The following is a 16,516-nucleotide window of genomic DNA, read 5'->3' on the forward strand; positions in this document are numbered from 1 at the left end:
ATCCCCTTGAAATTGACGTGCTGTCTCCAGACAGCTTCCTCCAGAATTTTCAAAACGCCTTTTTCCTTCACCATTGATGGCAGTCATCACTCACTTAACTGTCGTGAAGTGTAGGCTCACTTCATTACGCCCGCGCGCTGACTCTCGCAATCTCCGCATGAGAGCCGAGGAAGCCATGTATGCAATACCTTGCAAAAACAAATCTTATTTGCAAGCTCAAACGAAGCCTGATGAACGGCGGTAGGACGCTTGTGGGTCCGGCCATCATGACCCTCTTGGCTCGCAGCCTCGAGGGTACTCCGCGACTTGGGAAAATGGTTGGCGACCACAGGTGGTTTCCCTGTCCTGCTTTGGCCTCATGCCCTTGCGCCTTCCAGAATACTTAACCCTGGCAGTCAACGATTGAGAGCCCTTAGGACGCTGGGACGGAAATCGCAGGCACCATGCGCGACGTCCACTGTCAGGTGACTCCTGAGCAAACAGTAAGCATGTGGATCTGCAAGCAGCTCAAATGAAAGACAGTAGGGATATGACTAGCTAACAGTGCTATCTTGCTCGCTGGCACATATCACACAAAACACGAAATGACTTCCCGAGACGAGCGCACATCTGACTTGACATGACGTACAAAACAGAATGGCTGAGTGCGTTTGGTACTGCCAAGTCCCACTCGTCGTAATTCAGGTGCTAGACAGCGCTCAGACATCAAGCGCAAATACCTTTGCGTGCTTTTCATATTTTTGTGTTTTATATTTTATATTTTTTTTCTTCCGTGCTTTTTTGGGCTTGAGGTTTTTTGAATTTGATTTTTTTCACCCAGTCAGAAGTGCTTATTTCGACCTCACCATCAAGAGTCCATCGATCGGATTATCAAGCGTGTCTGCCAGTCCTTTGTGACGTACGCATGCCGGCGCACAGAGAGTATACATAATGAATTTATGTGGCGTAATGCTAGCATGTGCCACTCCAGCTTGCGTCCCCCCAAGCTTCGCGCAGATTTTTTTCTCGATAGCCACTTCCACATGTCCGAGACATTCTTTTATTAGAAGAAGCATTAAAGTTTTCCGATGAGCTTTGTTGGCGTCGCTGGACTGTCCCGTGCTCCCATCTGCTGTTGCCAAATTCATTCACTCCGAGAGAAGGTTGCTTGCGCGTCCGCCGACCACGATTTAGCGGCCAGCCCTCCGCCCTCTGGTATCGTTTTTCCAGCCTTCTTCATGTGATACGCAGGACCTTTTCCACGTCAAGATCTCAGAAACACAGCACAATCTTGGTTTAGTCTTGCAAAGTTACACAGCCATGGGCTGCCGAAGCGCCAAAGTGGGATCAAGGTTGGCGTCGGTGACGTAGCGGAGTCGACGCTCAGCCAGGAACGCAAAACTCATAAAACTGAAGCTATACCGATGATGAATGGGCTGATCATGATCTAAATGACCAGGGTGGAATTTTGCGTGGAGTTTGCCCCATCATTCACGTCGGGATTGGTCAACACGCGGCGATGTACATCTGGCATTGTAAAAACAGATGCCTGCTCTCGATTCATAGTGCCGTTCACCTCGCGATATCTGTGTGAAACGGTACCTATCTACGGAAGGATTGGTGTACAGGTTCAGCTCTTGTGGTCTTATGCTACCAGAAGAGACACGGAACACGTTGTGTGCCGGTATAGGACGTAAGACATGCGTGCGCATTGACCGCTCATGCCAAATTTACGACAAAGTCGGCATGCAAAACACATGGCGCGCCAGACCAAACGATACGCACTGGGCAGAAGCACAGCGATCTGGTGTGTAAGCCAACAGACCGCGGACAACGCCTCCGATAGGCTTGAGGGGCTCTTCGGATCACATTCATTTCGTAGCTACGCGTGACCACGTGTTTTGTGAGGCAGGCTGGCGACTGATCGGCGTGCTTTGACTTTTATTCTAGCGTGACTGTGCCATAGAAATGGTCATTGATTAAAACCGGCGCTCCATTGCGAACAACCACGCTGCTCATGTTGTAGCACGTGGACATGGCACGATGAGCGAATGAAAACCGAGTTGTGATAGTCGTATGCTGTCTCGAAGGCTTTGGGTGGAGCTTTTGTTTGCTGGGCCGCATATCGCGTACTGGTAAACGTCCGGCACATTGCCGTCAGCATTGACTTCAACGTGGGACGGTCGAGGCACATACCAGCACCACACATTTCACATGCCAAACTTTGTTTGGGGCGCAGGCTCGAGGCATGGGTGGCTGTTGTTTGGCCAAGCAGAGGATTTCGACTCACCCGCTTTTCCAATTCCTTGCGCGTCGCATGAGAAGTATGAAATAGCTCATAGCGTAGAATGACCACTAGGCCTGACAAGGTGACAAAATCAGACCTCACGCGACCAGCACGAACTCCACAGCAAGACCAGAGCCTCGCTGGTGGCAGTAGAGACTTACGAGGGGTAAGTGATAGGTAAATAATTCCCCAACATAAAGCCCGCACGTCAATGCAGAGGTGAGATGCGTGCATGTGCAGCTTTACAGGACAAAGTGGTGTTGAGTCACGTTCAAGGAAGCTTACTACATAGACACGGATGCCAAGGGGCTTGCAAGTACCATTCTGACGGTCAAGTTGGCAGTGTATGAAGATCAGTGCTGGTTGACTTTATTCTCAGGTCTGTCCCAGATACTGCTGTCGCAGTCCTGCACTACTGCAAGCAAGGAAAGCAGACCAGAGGTCCTGTGCCTTTTGCAGTCTGGGTCGCTCTGGCCAGGGGTCAATTGAGTAGCCAGCCTCAACAGGCCACCAAGGCTGATGGAGCGGCCGCCTATTCCGTGCTGCTGCTGAGAAATGAGAGCTGGGCAGCCATAGAGAGTGTTCTAACAACATCTGCTGGGTATGTCCGCCAGTGGTTCTCGGCTTCCATCGAATGTGGTAGAGGGTGAATGCCACACTGCTGCAGCATCCCAGCGAGTTGGCCAAACGAATGGTGCGCCAGCTCCCCTGAGGCAGCCGACGTCGCTCAAGGATTAAAGCAGTGAGAGATTTCCTGGCCAGAATCATGGAGCAATGCTGAGAGAATAGAACAGACCATGAGGTCTATCAAGCAGCTTCTGTGACCCAAATTTTCACACCGCACAGGAAGCTGCGAGAACATTGCTAAATAGCGCACTCCGTGCAGATCCTAGCTGTACATACGCAAGACGGCGTTTGACGAGGCCGAGACACTCCGTAACACTTGGGGTGCCAACGTCCAAAGTGCGAGAGGTCCTGCTGCGTCGCGAGCACAATGCGGACTTGTATCCGAGCAACGACCGCTTTCAGTGCGCAGCACCGGACTCGCGTTCCAAAAGTGACCGGACGGTGCCACGCAGCAACAAAGCAGTCTCGCAAAGCGGAGCGGCGAGGGACTGGAAGACGGCCGACGTGACAAGACCGTGTGAGGACGCGTCAGGATTCCGCTGCTGATACGCTTCATGGCTGACATTATCGAACACTTTGCTCTGATCTCCGTCTGTTTGCGTAAAATGTAAGCCTTGCTCGGCTAAGATGGCTTGCGATTATTCTTCACTCGCCGTGATGAAGCTTATTCGAGTCAGTCAGTGTAAACAGCATTTTGGCCGCAAGCCGAAAGCCTTCACCCCGCGAATGTTCACGGAGCTTGAAGCCGTCCGAGCGGCGAGGAACTACGCTGCTTGTGCGTCAGTACCGGGATATAGATCAGGCTCGTGCCACTCGTCTCTTGTACAGGTGATCGGCGCCCAGCGAGTGAAAACTTGACGTGAGCGCGAAGGGCCGACTTCTGTCGAATCGCAAACTAAATGCCTTTCTCGTTCAACCCGCCAAGGTGTGATCGTAGGCTACCCAGAATCAACTCGCTCTGACATATAATCGCAGCATCCAAGACGCGTCATCTTGGCAAGCTTTTGAGTAGCACTTGTGTGGTGGTTTCAGGTGCAATCATCCGGACACTGTGGATCAAATACCTCACCGGCGAGGCGTTGCATTCTTACCTCAAGATGAAACGTCGTCTCGTTGTCCGTGAATTCTCAAGACCGACAGACATGAACAGGTATTTCAAACTAACTCAGGGATGCTTTTCATGGGTCCGGGACGGGATTGAGCATCGGTATTTGAAGAGCCCGCTTATGACCAGCAACGATGTATCTTGATTGTCTGCCTGTCCACCACACATGGCATGGTGGGCTAGGAATTCACAGATCTCTGGCTTCACGCCTGAACCCGTGCATGATGACTCAAGCTGGCAGGTGTTCAGGCGCAGCAATCGCGCTCACGAACTAGGCTCTGACAAGTCAGATCGTCAACGACGACTAATGACGCGCTTGTGACATCTGCATTTGCGGGCAATCTCAACGTCGAGACGACGTGCCAGTAGACGCCAATATTCTACAGAGGGTTTGCTGAGAATGCTGAGGCATACCCGCTGATGATGGTGTCTTGTTCGTCTGAATCCAGCTGTCTCATTTTCAACTTAAGGAGAATCATTGAGGATAGATAGTAGTCCCGTCAAGGAAGTGTTCACGACTGTTTCGATACCCTTCTTGATGCGATGTGCCAACCCTAATGGAGCGCACAGGAATGCATACACAAGGTGTGGGGGCAGAGTCACAATAGCAGCGTGGCTGCAGCCGTGACTCGTCAACCATACCCATTGCGGCATCATTCTCTAGTTGCATCGACCTCACTTTGCGGAGGAACAGCACAAAGTGGATCCAAAAACCAGCTCCAGATCTCCTTTGCCTCTTCAATTTTGGTGCCAAAATGATTGGGCTGACAATTTGCAGAGCAGAAAGCGACATCAAATCAGAGCATGATCGAATAATCGAGTATGTAGGGCACCGTCCAGGCAGCCATCGATGCTGGCAGCACGAGCAACCTGCCTTGGCTGCAAGGGATCACTATCACGGATGTCAACAATCTTGCTGAAGTTGCGGCCCTTCCTACAAGCAGTGCAACAACCCTTATCAAACCATTTCGAGTGCACTGATTATGTGCAGACTTTGCTGGAGCATCTCTTGGTGAGTTCTCACTCATTCACTATTACACACAAATCTCTAAAAGCGTTGTCTCTCTCCACCTGGCAGCCATTTGTTGAAAGCCTCATAGACAGCTGCATCAAAGACAAAAAAGGTAAAGACAAGCTAAGCCTTGGCCCTTGCTTTAGGTTCTTTGCTCTCGACGTCAATAGTCGACACCCTTGACCCCTCAACCTTGACTCTGTAAACATGGTTCAGCTATTGTACAACCCAACGCCCAATACCTGCAATGTCAGCAAGGCGGTTGAGGGCTGGAAGCCCTTGCCTGAAAAGAAGGAGATCCTTGACATGTTGAGCATCCACGACCTGATGCTGGCGTGGTTCATGACCCTTCAAGACTGGTGGAGCACCAACTCTCCTCAGCTGCCTTTGTTGTCAGTTGATGGGGTCCACGTGGCAGCACAAAATGCCTGCCAAGGTCTTGACCTTCTGGGTACAGCCAACAACCAAGCAATGGAACAATGGAGAGAATGGACAACAGTCTTGCCCAACGTTGTGAGTAGATCTGCTGACAAAGATAGCGTGCTTCTGACTGACAAATGTTCTCTTTTAAGGTGAAGCTTTTGTCAGAATAGGCGGCCACTTGAAAATTCCAAATCATCTGCCCAGTGATTCCACCTGGCTTTTCAGCGGCTCCCTGAGCAAGGAGATCCAAGCCGAGAGACACCCTTGCAACCACATTCCAAGCACTTCCAGACGTGACTTGTCTGCTTTGTCAGCAGCTTCAGCGACCCGGGGAAGCAATGGGTAACGAGAAATCTTTGTATTGATCCGTCATAGGCAGACTCTCGTCTTCTGAGTGCATGGTCCAGCGCGACCGATCCCTTGTTGTAGCACCTGGATTTGCACAACCAGACAGGAAATTCGAATACTTTACTGCGTGTACATCCATTCACCGACACAGAGGTCAACTTCGTTTGTTGTCGGGGTACAAAGATCGGACTCGGCGCTGTGGGTTCATGTCAATCTCTTGCGACCCCAGAACGGCAACTGTGCGGTCGCAGCCTGCAGTATATCGCAATGCGGCGCTGCAGTACGCAGAGCAGCCCGGGTGGCAGCCCTATTGTTCGCCCTATCGACGTTGACAGCTGCCCTGCCAATCAGAATCCAATGCCAGCCGACTTCTCCGCACCTGCCTTGCTCGATGAGCCGTTCTCGCTCGACGCAGTCCAGCTCCGCTGATCCAACGATGAGGCGTTTGTGCATCAGATGTCGAAAATTCCGCAAAAGGCGCCAGCATAGCTAGTCATCAGAGATCTCTCAGTCTCTTGACGCGTACGAGTAGATTGCACTCCAGCAAAGTCTTCACTGCTCCTTCTTCTCGACTGCTTCCTCCTCTTCTCGAGCTCTTTTGAGAGCGCCATCCACCGCTTCCTGCACCGCTCTGGCGCCACCTGGAGGCTGACCCTTGGCCTTGAGGGGATCGTAAACCTCCTTGGCAGCCACCATAAACTCGTGTAGCTGGTAGAGCTGTTCGTCGGAGAGCTGAGAAGCGACAAAAGAGAGAGAGAGAGAGAGAGACAGAGAGAGAGAGAGAGAGAGAGCAGGGGATCGCGCCGCGTGAGTACGGAAGAAAGATTGGCAATTTGCTTGACTTTGCTGCACAGCACGACACGACGCGACGCGACGCGAGCATCTGGCCGCTCCATTGGCAATTTGCGCTCTGCAGATCGCACGCCACTGTGCTCACCTTTTTGAACTTTTCTTCGTCCAGCTGTCGCCCCTTGAATTGACCGCCTTCCAAGTGCTGCAGATCGAGAAAGTCCAGATACTTTTTCCACTCTGCCAAGAATGCTACGATCTGCAGCGGCTGATCCACGCTTCGATGTCGCCTAAACTCATCCTTGACGTAAGCATCGCCCAGACTGCGCTGATTCGCATCGAGGTATTTGCGATGAGATCTGAGGATGCGACGAAGCAATTTGAGCGGGGGGAGGAGAGCTGCGGCTGTGAGGCCGAGATCATGAGAAGAGGTGGATGGAGTGGCGACTTGAGATGCGCAGCGAAGCCAAAGCGGCGATCTGGGATAGGATGAGGCGTGACCTGTAGGGATAGAAGCAGACCCAGAGGCAGAGGCGTAAGCCAAGCCTGGTGCAAATGATCGCAAGGCTGCTGAGCGAATGGCGATCATTTCGTGGCTTTTTGTCGAGCGGGCCACAAATGCGAGGCAGAAGGCAGAGACAAGGAGCGAGCTGAGTGAGAATCTGGTCAATCACGAAAGTTCTCAGGAGGCAAGGCTGAGTGGGTAGTCTTGCGCGTCTGCTGGAGCGTCGAAATCGAAGTCTGATGAGAGTCGAGTTGAATGAGAATGACGAATGACGAATGCAAGAGACACGAGACACGAACTCGTGACTCAACTGCTTACTCAAATGGCTTTGAGTCACGAGTCGTGATAATCGTGAATTACGAATCTTCTTTTTTGATTCAAGATTGTGCAAGCAAGAGATGTGCTGCAGCGCGTATGCACGCGTTCGGTGGGCCTGTGCGTCATGTCATGCCTCTGCATATAAACATTCGTGATCATCATGATAATCTTGAATTCTTGCTTTCAAGATTTGTTGTACCGCGTGCGTCAGCTTTCAGAAGCGGAGATCGAGCAACCTCCACACACGTGATCGCATCGAGGCGGGCAAAGTTCAAGTCGCAAGAATAAATATAACAACGGTACAGTACCGGTAATCGATCATGCAAGGCTGCGATGGGCGTGCACTCACCTCTTTCTCCATGCAAGGCTGCTGTGTGATCCACACTCACACTCACACTCACACTCACACTCACGCTCCAAACCTAATCCACTCCGATGCCACCTTGACAGGGCGTTGAGCCAAGCATCTTGCCAGCCATGTCGTCGGCGCGCACAGCGCTCGCTTTGATCGCAGCCGCGCGCGCCCTCGCTTCCCAGACTCTGGCCGCTCAAGCTGCATCGCTATCGGCGTCGCAGCACAGAGCTGGGACTGCCAAGGAAGCTCACTTGCAGGACGATCTCCATCCACGGCAGCATGCTTCGTCTCATGACGATGCGCGCTCCCATGCAAATCCAGCATCCTCGAATGCCGATGGGTCAGATGCAGCCTTGCACACCTCCCCTTCTCGCTCAAGCATCGCATCCACCAGCGCACAGTCCGCACAAGCCTTCAACAACGCTGCCGCCTCTTCTTCCTCAGCTTCGTCCCTTCATCAACCTCCACCTCCGCACCCGCACCCGCACCCGCACCCGCGCCCAACCCAGCCATGGCCATCAAAAGCACTGCAAGCTGCTGCTGCCCGAGATGGGTTGGTGGCCAATGCAGATTTGCCCTCGACAAGCTCGTCCAGGAACGATGAGAGCGAGCATGCCGATAGGCAGCTTCGAGTCGAGACTGTGACTCAGGCTCCAGTCTCTACACCGTACACGCCTTTCGCGTCAGATCCCAACGCGTCATTGCAGAATGAAGCGAGCGGAGCCGCGACGCTCGGCATACAAGCTTCGGCAAGGGACACGTCCAACCAGTCGATGATGCAGGTAGAAGCGAATCCTGAGCCAATGCTCACCAACGCCAGGCGCCCCTCCATGCCAGGGACATCAACGGCTACGCACCCGCTTACGGTGCAAGAGCAAAAACAGGGACGGCAGCTCGTGTTCGATGACTACGATGCCACCACTGCCCCACGTGCCATTCCCTTGCAAGCAGCAAAGGTACCATCCTCGCGCTTCGCCCGAGCTCTTCACTACGGTGGGCTAGGCGTGGGTCTCGCGTGGGGAGCTGCTGGCTCGTACCTCACCGGCAACAGCTCGCGCTCCACTCAGGGCGGTGGCAGTGGCAGTGATGGAACTCGACAAGGTTCGCCAATTCTTGGGGAAGCCAATCTCCGCAGGCTGGTAGACAAGCTGAGCACGATGCGTGGCGCGGCTTTGAAGCTAGGGCAATTCCTCAGCATACAAGGTGCGTTGCGCTTCATCATGTGTCTAGTCTCCATCTTTTTCATCCCAGTCCATTGCAAGGTGGCGACAAAGGTGCTCAGCCTCTTCTCTGTACTAACCTGACCAATCTTCAACGCTCCGCAGACAGCAACATGTTGCCTCCTCAACTGGAGGAAGTGCTGATGCGAGTGCAGAATAGCGCTCACTACATGCCGCAATGGCAGCTCGAGGTAAGACTCATCTGCTGCCCTCCAACTCACCATTGAGGCACAGTCCTAAGTGACTCCTCATCTTGCTTGGTCCCCTCTAGCGCGTCATGACGGCCGAGCTGGGCGCATCGTGGCGCTCACAATTCGACAAGTTCGACGATGTGCCATTCGCATCGGCTTCCATCGGCCAGGTGCACGCTGCTGTGGTCGCCACGGATCACACCTCTCCCCTGGCTGGTCAGCGCGTTGCTGTCAAGGTGCAATTTCCCGGCGTGCGCGCCTCGATCGCGTCAGATCTAGGAAACCTTCGATGGCTTCTCGCAGTGTCTGCCGTCTTGCCCAAAGGTCTGTTCCTCGACAACACCATCCGCGTCATGAAGCGCGAGCTGGACGACGAGTGCGATTACGCGCGAGAAGCCGACATGATGCGTCGCTTTCGGTCCTTTATCGAGCACAGCGACGTCTTTGCAGTGCCTCGCGTGGTCGACGAATTGAGCACGGGTCAGGTGTTGACTACGGAAATGATGCGTGGGCGTCCTTTGACACAGGCTGGCAGGTACACTCAGGAAAAGCGTAATCAGGTGAGGCGCTTGAGACGTGCGCATTGCAACTCGGAACGGACCCGCTGATGCTTGACAACGCCACTAGATCGCGAGGTCAATTCTAGAGCTTTCGCTGAGGGAGCTGTTCGAGTATCGACTGATGCAGACAGATCCGAATTGGACAAATTTCTTGTTCAACGAAGCGACCAACAAGATCGAGCTCATCGACTTTGGTGCCGCACGAGCTTACGAAAAGGAGTTCATTGATGACTGGCTGTGCATGCTTCGCGCTGCGATCGGCGGTCAACGACAGGCCTGTATTGAATGGAGCGAAAAGGTTGGATACTTGACGGGACAAGAGTCTGAAGTGAGTGCGAGAGACATTGGTAAATTTGGCTGCACTTACACAACTCCCGCTCTATCTGCCTGCAGGCCATGCGTAATGCCCACGTCGACTCTATGATTGCATTGGGCGAGCCGTTCCGGCAAGACGCCCCCGACCCTTACCCTTTTGCAGAGCAGACCATCACTGCTCGTGTCCGAGCGCAGATACCTTTGATGCTCCGCGAACGCCTGACGCCGCCGCCGGAGCAGACCTACTCACTCAATCGCAAGTTGAGCGGTGCTTTCTTACTTTGCGCCCGGCTGGGCGCCCAGGTCAGCTGTAGCAACATGTTCGAGGAAGTGACGAGGGACTACATGTTGGGATCTGCTAGCTCCACGCCTCTGCCTTCCGACACCGCTCGACGTAATGGCAATGTGGGCGGTGATCAAGGGCAAAGACTTGACCTGGCTGGACGAAGGGCATTTCATAGCTCTGCCGCCCGCCATTCCCCTCCCGAGTCTCGTTATGGACCTGGCTTCACTTTCATCGACAAGCTGCGGGAACGTGAGCAGAGGTGATTAGTGCTGGTCAAATACATGCGTTGCACCGTCGTACTAAGAGTGCTGTGTATGCCTGTCACCGCCTTGCGCATCTCATCCAGGTCGCGTCAATCTAAATGATCGATGGCCAAGGCATGTCATCGCCGCCATACCCAATGCTCCCGATGCGGAGGATCCAGCCTCAAAAACGGCTCAAGTTGCGTCTCTCGCGCCGTCCGGCGGGACAGCAGCCCCGTCTCTACGGTCTACTGCGGACGACCCCGGGAGCCACAATCCCATCCTGCTGTCTGCTACAGTGCCAGCGCAGAAGAGCAGCCCTGCCGACAGCCCGACGACAGCAGCGAGTTCGGAGCCTGCCGCACCGATTCTTGTGCGCGGCATCAGTATACCCCCGAAGCCCGAGGCCCCTGGCTCTGAAGGTGAGCACGCGTCAACATTGGGTCAAACATGGGACCCACGCTGACCTCTAGTTCGGGCGCGGTGTAGACTGCTGTATGTCAGGTTGTGTGCATTGCGTATAGTGAGTCAGTCCCACGAATCTGCCGCGTCCTCATGCTGATAAGAGTCATCGTTGCATGAGCAGCGACATGTACGCCGACGACCTTGAAGCTTTTCACGAGGCCCGAAATCAGCTATTATCGCTGACGCCGCCTCTGACCGACGATGAGTGGCCAAGTCACCTGTTGGGGCCTCGACCTGAAACGGCACCCAACTTCAACGGGGCCAAGGAGCAAGCTCAGGCGGAGGCGGACGCTCATGAGAGTTCTCTGGATCCATCTATGCAAGCGTTCCTGGCCATGGAGCGGGGCATCAAAGCCAAGCGGGCAAATTCGCCGTCGTAGCCCTCCTTCAATTCAATCATTGCATTGATGCAAAGAAATTTTATTGGGACATTGCGCGAGCCACTCGATAAGGTAAATAAGGTATAGGTTAGGAATTGCAGATCAGTCACCACCTCCCACCGAGTGAAGGTGAAATTGCATTCCGGCCATCAAGGTGAGGAGCAGCACTTCGATGTCAGGAAACTAGCGCGACGACGCAAGAAGAATCGTGACTCGTCAACGACATGTACTGGGCGCAAGTGTGGCCATCGTAAGACTCACGTTGGGCTCGACGCTCAGCAGTCCACCGCCTTTGCTTTGTCTGACATCTCGCACAAAGACGGCTCGGACGCGCTCGCGATTCGTTTTGGCGTCGAGGCTCTTCTCCACCAGCTTCATGAGGTGCGCGCCGCACCACTGCGGGTCAAAGCAGCGTCATATCCGTCAGATCTGGTCAGGTAAGGCGTGTCTGCACACACCGAGTAGGCGCACCTCGAAAGTTTGCTCCTTTTTAGTCGCGAAAGCGAGAGCGGTGGCAGTCAAAGGCACGCCCTTCTCGCGCCCAGGAAAACCAGGATCGAGCGGGATGGAGAAAGCCAATCTCTGTCCGTAGTAATCGGCTTTGCGGAACTCGCCCTCCCAGGGATCCTTGAAGGGCGTCTCTTCGTACTCGGTCGACGTACCCGCTTGCATGCGTGGGATCGCGGCAGTTCGCGTACGCGCCACGTCCCAGCGATACTTTTTGCCCGGGATCACTTTGAGCACAGAAGGCTACAGCATGGTGGAACAATCATGGGCAGAGGTGGCGCATGTCAGGTGCCGTTCTCGAGCCGCGTGCTTGAGGAGTCAGGTGCACTCACTCCGGATCTACCATTGCGATGCAGGTCGAGCCTCGTAGCTGCCGGTGCTGGCAACCAGCCCATGCCCAAGCCGACCGCTATGCCTGCACGCCTTTGCCTGATGGCGTATACCTCTCTCCCATCCGCAGTCGTAATGAGATGAGTGAGTTTGCCCTTGGACCCTCGGGCGTCCAAGTCCGTGCCGGGTGCACAAGGCACGATGTTGAGAGAGATGCGTTTTCGACTGTCCGTGTCGTCGAGCTCAGCCTCATTTTCAGCTGTGCTGATCTCCCTTGCCGCATCTGGAGAGATCAGGACTGGAATGGGTGCAAGGCTTGCCGCTACGCTGAGTACGCTCGACACACTCCCTTGCGTTCCCGAACGAGACCTCATTCCGCGCTTTTTAGACACCGATTGCGATGATGGGTGGTGAAAGGAGCTGTCACTGGACGAGCTATCGACGCGTCGAGGCTGTACTGAGCTCGGTCTATCGGGTCCTGCCGCTAGCACTTGTCTGAAAGCGGAAGAGTCGTCGCTTAGCGAAATGGAACGTCGCACACGCGCGAAGCCCCTTGCGCTCGGACTTGTTGCGCCGCTTCCACTGTCCTGTCGGGAAGAATTGGAGGAGCCTGCGTGTGATGGGGCTGGGCTTGGTGGCTCCTCGAGCATCTCCATTTCCGATGTGTCCACTGCTGCCTGCGCGCCCCCTATCGCATGGTCGAAAGCGGAAGCGCCAGCGGCGCTTGTTGAAGGAGACATGGCAGGTGAAGCGATGGCAGAGGAACTCTGGACAATCGTTCGCCCGCTCGAGCTTGGCAGCATCGACGCGCCACTGGTCTCTTTCGCCAGGCATGCGCTTCCGGAATCGTGTTGTGACGCACGTCTCGAGCGATCTTGGGGCGTTCGAGAAGATGATGCTCGACCTGTGGTCGATGCAGAGTCACCAGGCAGAGAGTGTTGCCGCAGACTTGCTGGGGAAGCGAGGGAGGCAGCTGGACTAGCGTAGGGACTGGACCGTGCACTATTGGCCGAGGATATATCGAGACTTGGAGCTTGGGCTGTAGGTCTCCGGCCTGCAAGCGCGCTTGTGGGGGACAAATGCCGCGGGCTACCCGCTACATTCTGCGCTTGCACGGGTCTGGCAAAGTTCGGCGGCAGGGGAGATACTTGTCGACGATGTGGCGCTGGCCCTGCAAGATCTTGTGCAGGATCCTCCGGTGAACGATTCGATTGTATCGATGCCGAGCCTGTCTCGGGCGCGAGACGAAGCGCAGCTGCATTGGAAGGAGATAGGACGGTGTGTGCAGACAGTGTGCGAAGAGCTCTCAACTTGCGCGAGCTCGAATTGTCATCGGTCGCGGCGCGCAGTGTCGCTGCAGAATTTGAGCAGAGATCCATGGGCGAGGATGGGGAGGAGGTGGATGCATGCGAGGCCGGCGCGACTGTCGCTGCGCTGACACTTGATCCCCGCTGTCCGTCTGCCCGCGTCCCGAAACCTCGACTCCTTGCAGACCTGGGCTCCGATTCAAGGGAGTGGGGTGACCGATGGCGACTTGCGGAAGAGTGTTGGTGAAGAGATGTCTGCTCGTGGTGCGAGGAATTTGTTTGGCTCAATGACGTGTTGCTGCCGCGGCCAGATCGAGCGTCTTCGACATAGGGATAGGACATGCTTGTAGAGAGCGAGGCAGGAGAAGTGGCAATCTGAGATCTGGAAGTGGAGGCAGAAGCACCAGCCCCTGCAGCGTCAGGTTGAAGGTCCAGCAGCATATCGCTGGTCGCCAAGGTGCGCCGAACTGAAGCAGCGAATCGGCTGGCGAGGCGGCGGTGCGCTTTCAAGCCGCTATGTGAGGTGCTGCCAGGCTGCGATGCATGGCGTTCGTAAGGCGGTTTGACCGCAGCACCCGAGCTGGCGCTGGTAGAAGCCCTAGATGGGCTCTCGCTGGGCCTGGAGGGACTGGCTGCAATGTCTGCAGCGCCGCCTCCCCCAACGCTGAAGGATGTCGCGCTGGTGTTTTGCGAGGCATATGCGCCGTGCTGACTGCCACTGCCGCCTGCCTTGGCTGGGCGTCTATCGGCTGAAGAGCGAAACATGGCATGGCTGCTGGACAGGGTGCTGCGTGAAGCTATGGAAGAGCTGTAGTGACTCAGATCATCGGCAGCGCGCGCTGGCCTCGAAGCTGGCCACGGTGCATTTGGGCGCGCTGCTGCTCCTGCTGCTGTAGCTGTAGCGGCTATTTGGCCCAACGCAGCGCTGCTCTTTGTAGATCGTAAGTTTGGCCTCTGTTTTGCTTGCCACTCAACCTGCCTGCCCGACGCCGAGGGCAGGTCACCGAAGTTGTGACGGGCAGACACGGTGGGTGATGTTCTGAGCGCGCGCAAGGACCTAAGGCAGGCCTTGCTAGCAGTCTGCGATGTACAGGTGCTCTGCACAGATGCTGCCGGCAGCGAATACTGGCGTATCGACGGATCCGCAGACGGGAGTGTACGGTGCTGTGATTAAGCACAAGGTGGCGGCTATTGTGCGTGGGAACGGGAGCGAGGTAGGTGAATGGCTGATGATGGCAATGTCGACGTCGACGTCGAAGCACTCGTCGAGTGTCTGCACGGGCGCCTGAGGCCGAAGTGACCACTCAGTGGTATGCGGCGTTTGTGGCAGGAGAGGGTTCCAGGAAGCACGTAGCGGACTCAAGAGAGGAGAGAGAAGCTTGACAGAGTACCGTGTGGCGTGTGTGTAGTTTGATAGATCTGAGCGAAGACAACGACCGCCACGAGATTTCATTCAAGAACGGCCCGCGGGGCTGGCTTGCGTGTATAGATGAATGACGAGATGACGAGGGTGAAACATGCGCCGAGTGATCAAATCAGAATCAGAATCTTGTACGCCGTTCCTTCTCAAGTCGTGAGTCGTGAGCGAAGCAGCTGGTGCTGGTGCTGGTGCTGGTGCTGGTGCTGGTGCTGATCGATGCTCCTCGATCGCCTCCAGATGCATGCACCATCGATCAGGTCCGGGGTCGTGGTCGTGGTCGTGGTTCAAAGGGCGCCCGCACTTCAATGCGATTCGGGCTGCCATGCAATCTCCAACACCGCGTTTGTGCGCGCATCTGCATGCACACATGCATAGAGTGTCCTGTCCTGTTTTAGACGCTCCAGACTCGAAAGCGAGTTTGTCCACTGCATGTGTGGTGTCTTGCGCTCGGTGTACAGTACAGTCACAAGTAGTTCAATGGAGTAGTATAGTCCGTGAGTGGAGTAGACTCGTTGTATAGTCCGTGAGTGGAGTAGACTCGTTAGTACGTGCAGTAGTAGTAGTAGTAGTAGTAGTAGTAGTGTAGTGCTGGCGGTGCGGTCCGCTCACTCGTGGCTCTATAGGCGCCGTAAAGTGCATTCCATTCCGATGGCGGGCTGAAGCGATCGGCGTTCTTGCGCCCTGCAGCTTAATTGCTGCCCTCGAGTTGGCCGCATCAAGCAGCTAGCTGCATATGATGGTTGGCGCCATTCGCTTGTGCTGGCTTTTGGCAGCCGCATCGAGCTGCCACCGTACCTGATGAGCACCATTCGCAAATGTGAATCTTGACCCACGATCGACTGCTGCACGACCGCCGCCAACAGGAATCGCCGCTGCATGCAAGACGGCCAATCTTGAGAACCAACCGCGGTACATGCATCCAGTGCAAGGGTGGATGATCTGCTGATGGTCGCCCATGCAGTCAGTGAGCCCAAGAAGAGGCGCGCAGGCTCATGATCGTCGGTCACTCTCTCCGTCTCATCAGGACCATCAATCACAAACGGACTGCGTCCAAAAGAGGTGCGCCTACGAGCGACGGAAGCAATTCCACTCTTGCAGCTTCGACCGCGAGGTCATCATGCCTGATCGTTCGGCGACGCTGTGCCGCTGTCCACTGTATTGCCGAGGCAAGCTGTGCCTTGACGCCTGACATGAAAGCCAGAGCACACATGCGGGCGTCACTTGTACAGCAAAGCAGCAGCGCAGAGCTGCATGCATGCGTGGCCTAGCTGTGTTATTCACGACTCGTGTGCTGATTGTCATACTCGGCTGGCTTACCATACCTTCTGAGCGAGCAGTCAAGAGTCAGCGTCGTGTTGATCGGTTGTGCATTCAACGCTTCCGCGGCAAATGCTGGAGTCACGACACCATAATTCAAAGGTCATGTTGCCTGCGCAGTGCGAGTGCTCACGGGATCATGACAGGGGGGGGGGGGGGGGAGGAAGCTCTTCATTCGAAGGGGAACAAAGTAGAGGATCGCATACCTACAGCCGACCAGAGTTGACA

General features: G+C 55.1%; 4 protein-coding genes across 4 annotated transcripts; 2 read left to right on the forward strand and 2 right to left on the reverse strand.

Moving 5' to 3' along the window:
• Nucleotides 1-6,333: 6,333 nt before the first annotated feature.
• On the reverse strand, nucleotides 6,334-7,159 carry IE81DRAFT_346843 (ACN9-domain-containing protein; the record flags this gene model as incomplete). The annotated part of the gene is made up of 2 exons (XM_025516084.1): nucleotides 6,334-6,513; nucleotides 6,719-7,159. 2 exons carry the CDS (start codon nucleotides 7,157-7,159, stop codon nucleotides 6,334-6,336), a joined length of 621 nt encoding a protein of 206 aa, XP_025370206.1.
• Nucleotides 7,160-8,578: 1,419 nt separating this feature from the next.
• On the forward strand, nucleotides 8,579-11,407 carry IE81DRAFT_289237 (ABC1-domain-containing protein; the record flags this gene model as incomplete). The annotated part of the gene is made up of 8 exons (XM_025511811.1): nucleotides 8,579-8,951; nucleotides 9,074-9,159; nucleotides 9,240-9,719; nucleotides 9,787-10,047; nucleotides 10,113-10,527; nucleotides 10,667-10,984; nucleotides 11,052-11,085; nucleotides 11,149-11,407. 8 exons carry the CDS (start codon nucleotides 8,579-8,581, stop codon nucleotides 11,405-11,407), a joined length of 2,226 nt encoding a protein of 741 aa, XP_025370207.1.
• A 692-nt stretch (nucleotides 11,408-12,099) lies between these two features.
• On the reverse strand, nucleotides 12,100-14,476 carry IE81DRAFT_101876 (hypothetical protein). Its single transcript, XM_025510016.1, has one exon. The coding sequence runs from the start codon at nucleotides 14,314-14,316 to the stop codon at nucleotides 12,199-12,201; it is 2,118 nt and encodes a 705-aa protein (XP_025370208.1). The 5' UTR covers nucleotides 14,317-14,476; the 3' UTR covers nucleotides 12,100-12,198.
• A 632-nt stretch (nucleotides 14,477-15,108) lies between these two features.
• IE81DRAFT_101820 (hypothetical protein) lies at nucleotides 15,109-15,540 on the forward strand. The gene has a single exon (XM_025510015.1). The coding sequence runs from the start codon at nucleotides 15,213-15,215 to the stop codon at nucleotides 15,489-15,491; it is 279 nt and encodes a 92-aa protein (XP_025370209.1). The 5' UTR covers nucleotides 15,109-15,212; the 3' UTR covers nucleotides 15,492-15,540.
• Nucleotides 15,541-16,516: the final 976 nt, after the last annotated feature.

The sequence above is a fragment of the Ceraceosorus guamensis genome, assembly GCF_003144195.1.
Source record: "Ceraceosorus guamensis strain MCA 4658 unplaced genomic scaffold IE81scaffold_23, whole genome shotgun sequence".
NCBI classification, from domain to species: domain Eukaryota; kingdom Fungi; phylum Basidiomycota; class Exobasidiomycetes; order Ceraceosorales; family Ceraceosoraceae; genus Ceraceosorus; species Ceraceosorus guamensis.

What these genes read in the sequence shown, in the direction of transcription:
- IE81DRAFT_101876 (XM_025510016.1), bottom strand. Translation starts at nt 14,316, where the DNA reads ATGTTTCGCTCTTCAGCCGATAGACGCCCAGCCAAGGCAGGCGGCAGT.
- IE81DRAFT_101820 (XM_025510015.1), top strand. Translation starts at nt 15,213, where the DNA reads ATGCACCATCGATCAGGTCCGGGGTCGTGGTCGTGGTCGTGGTTCAAA.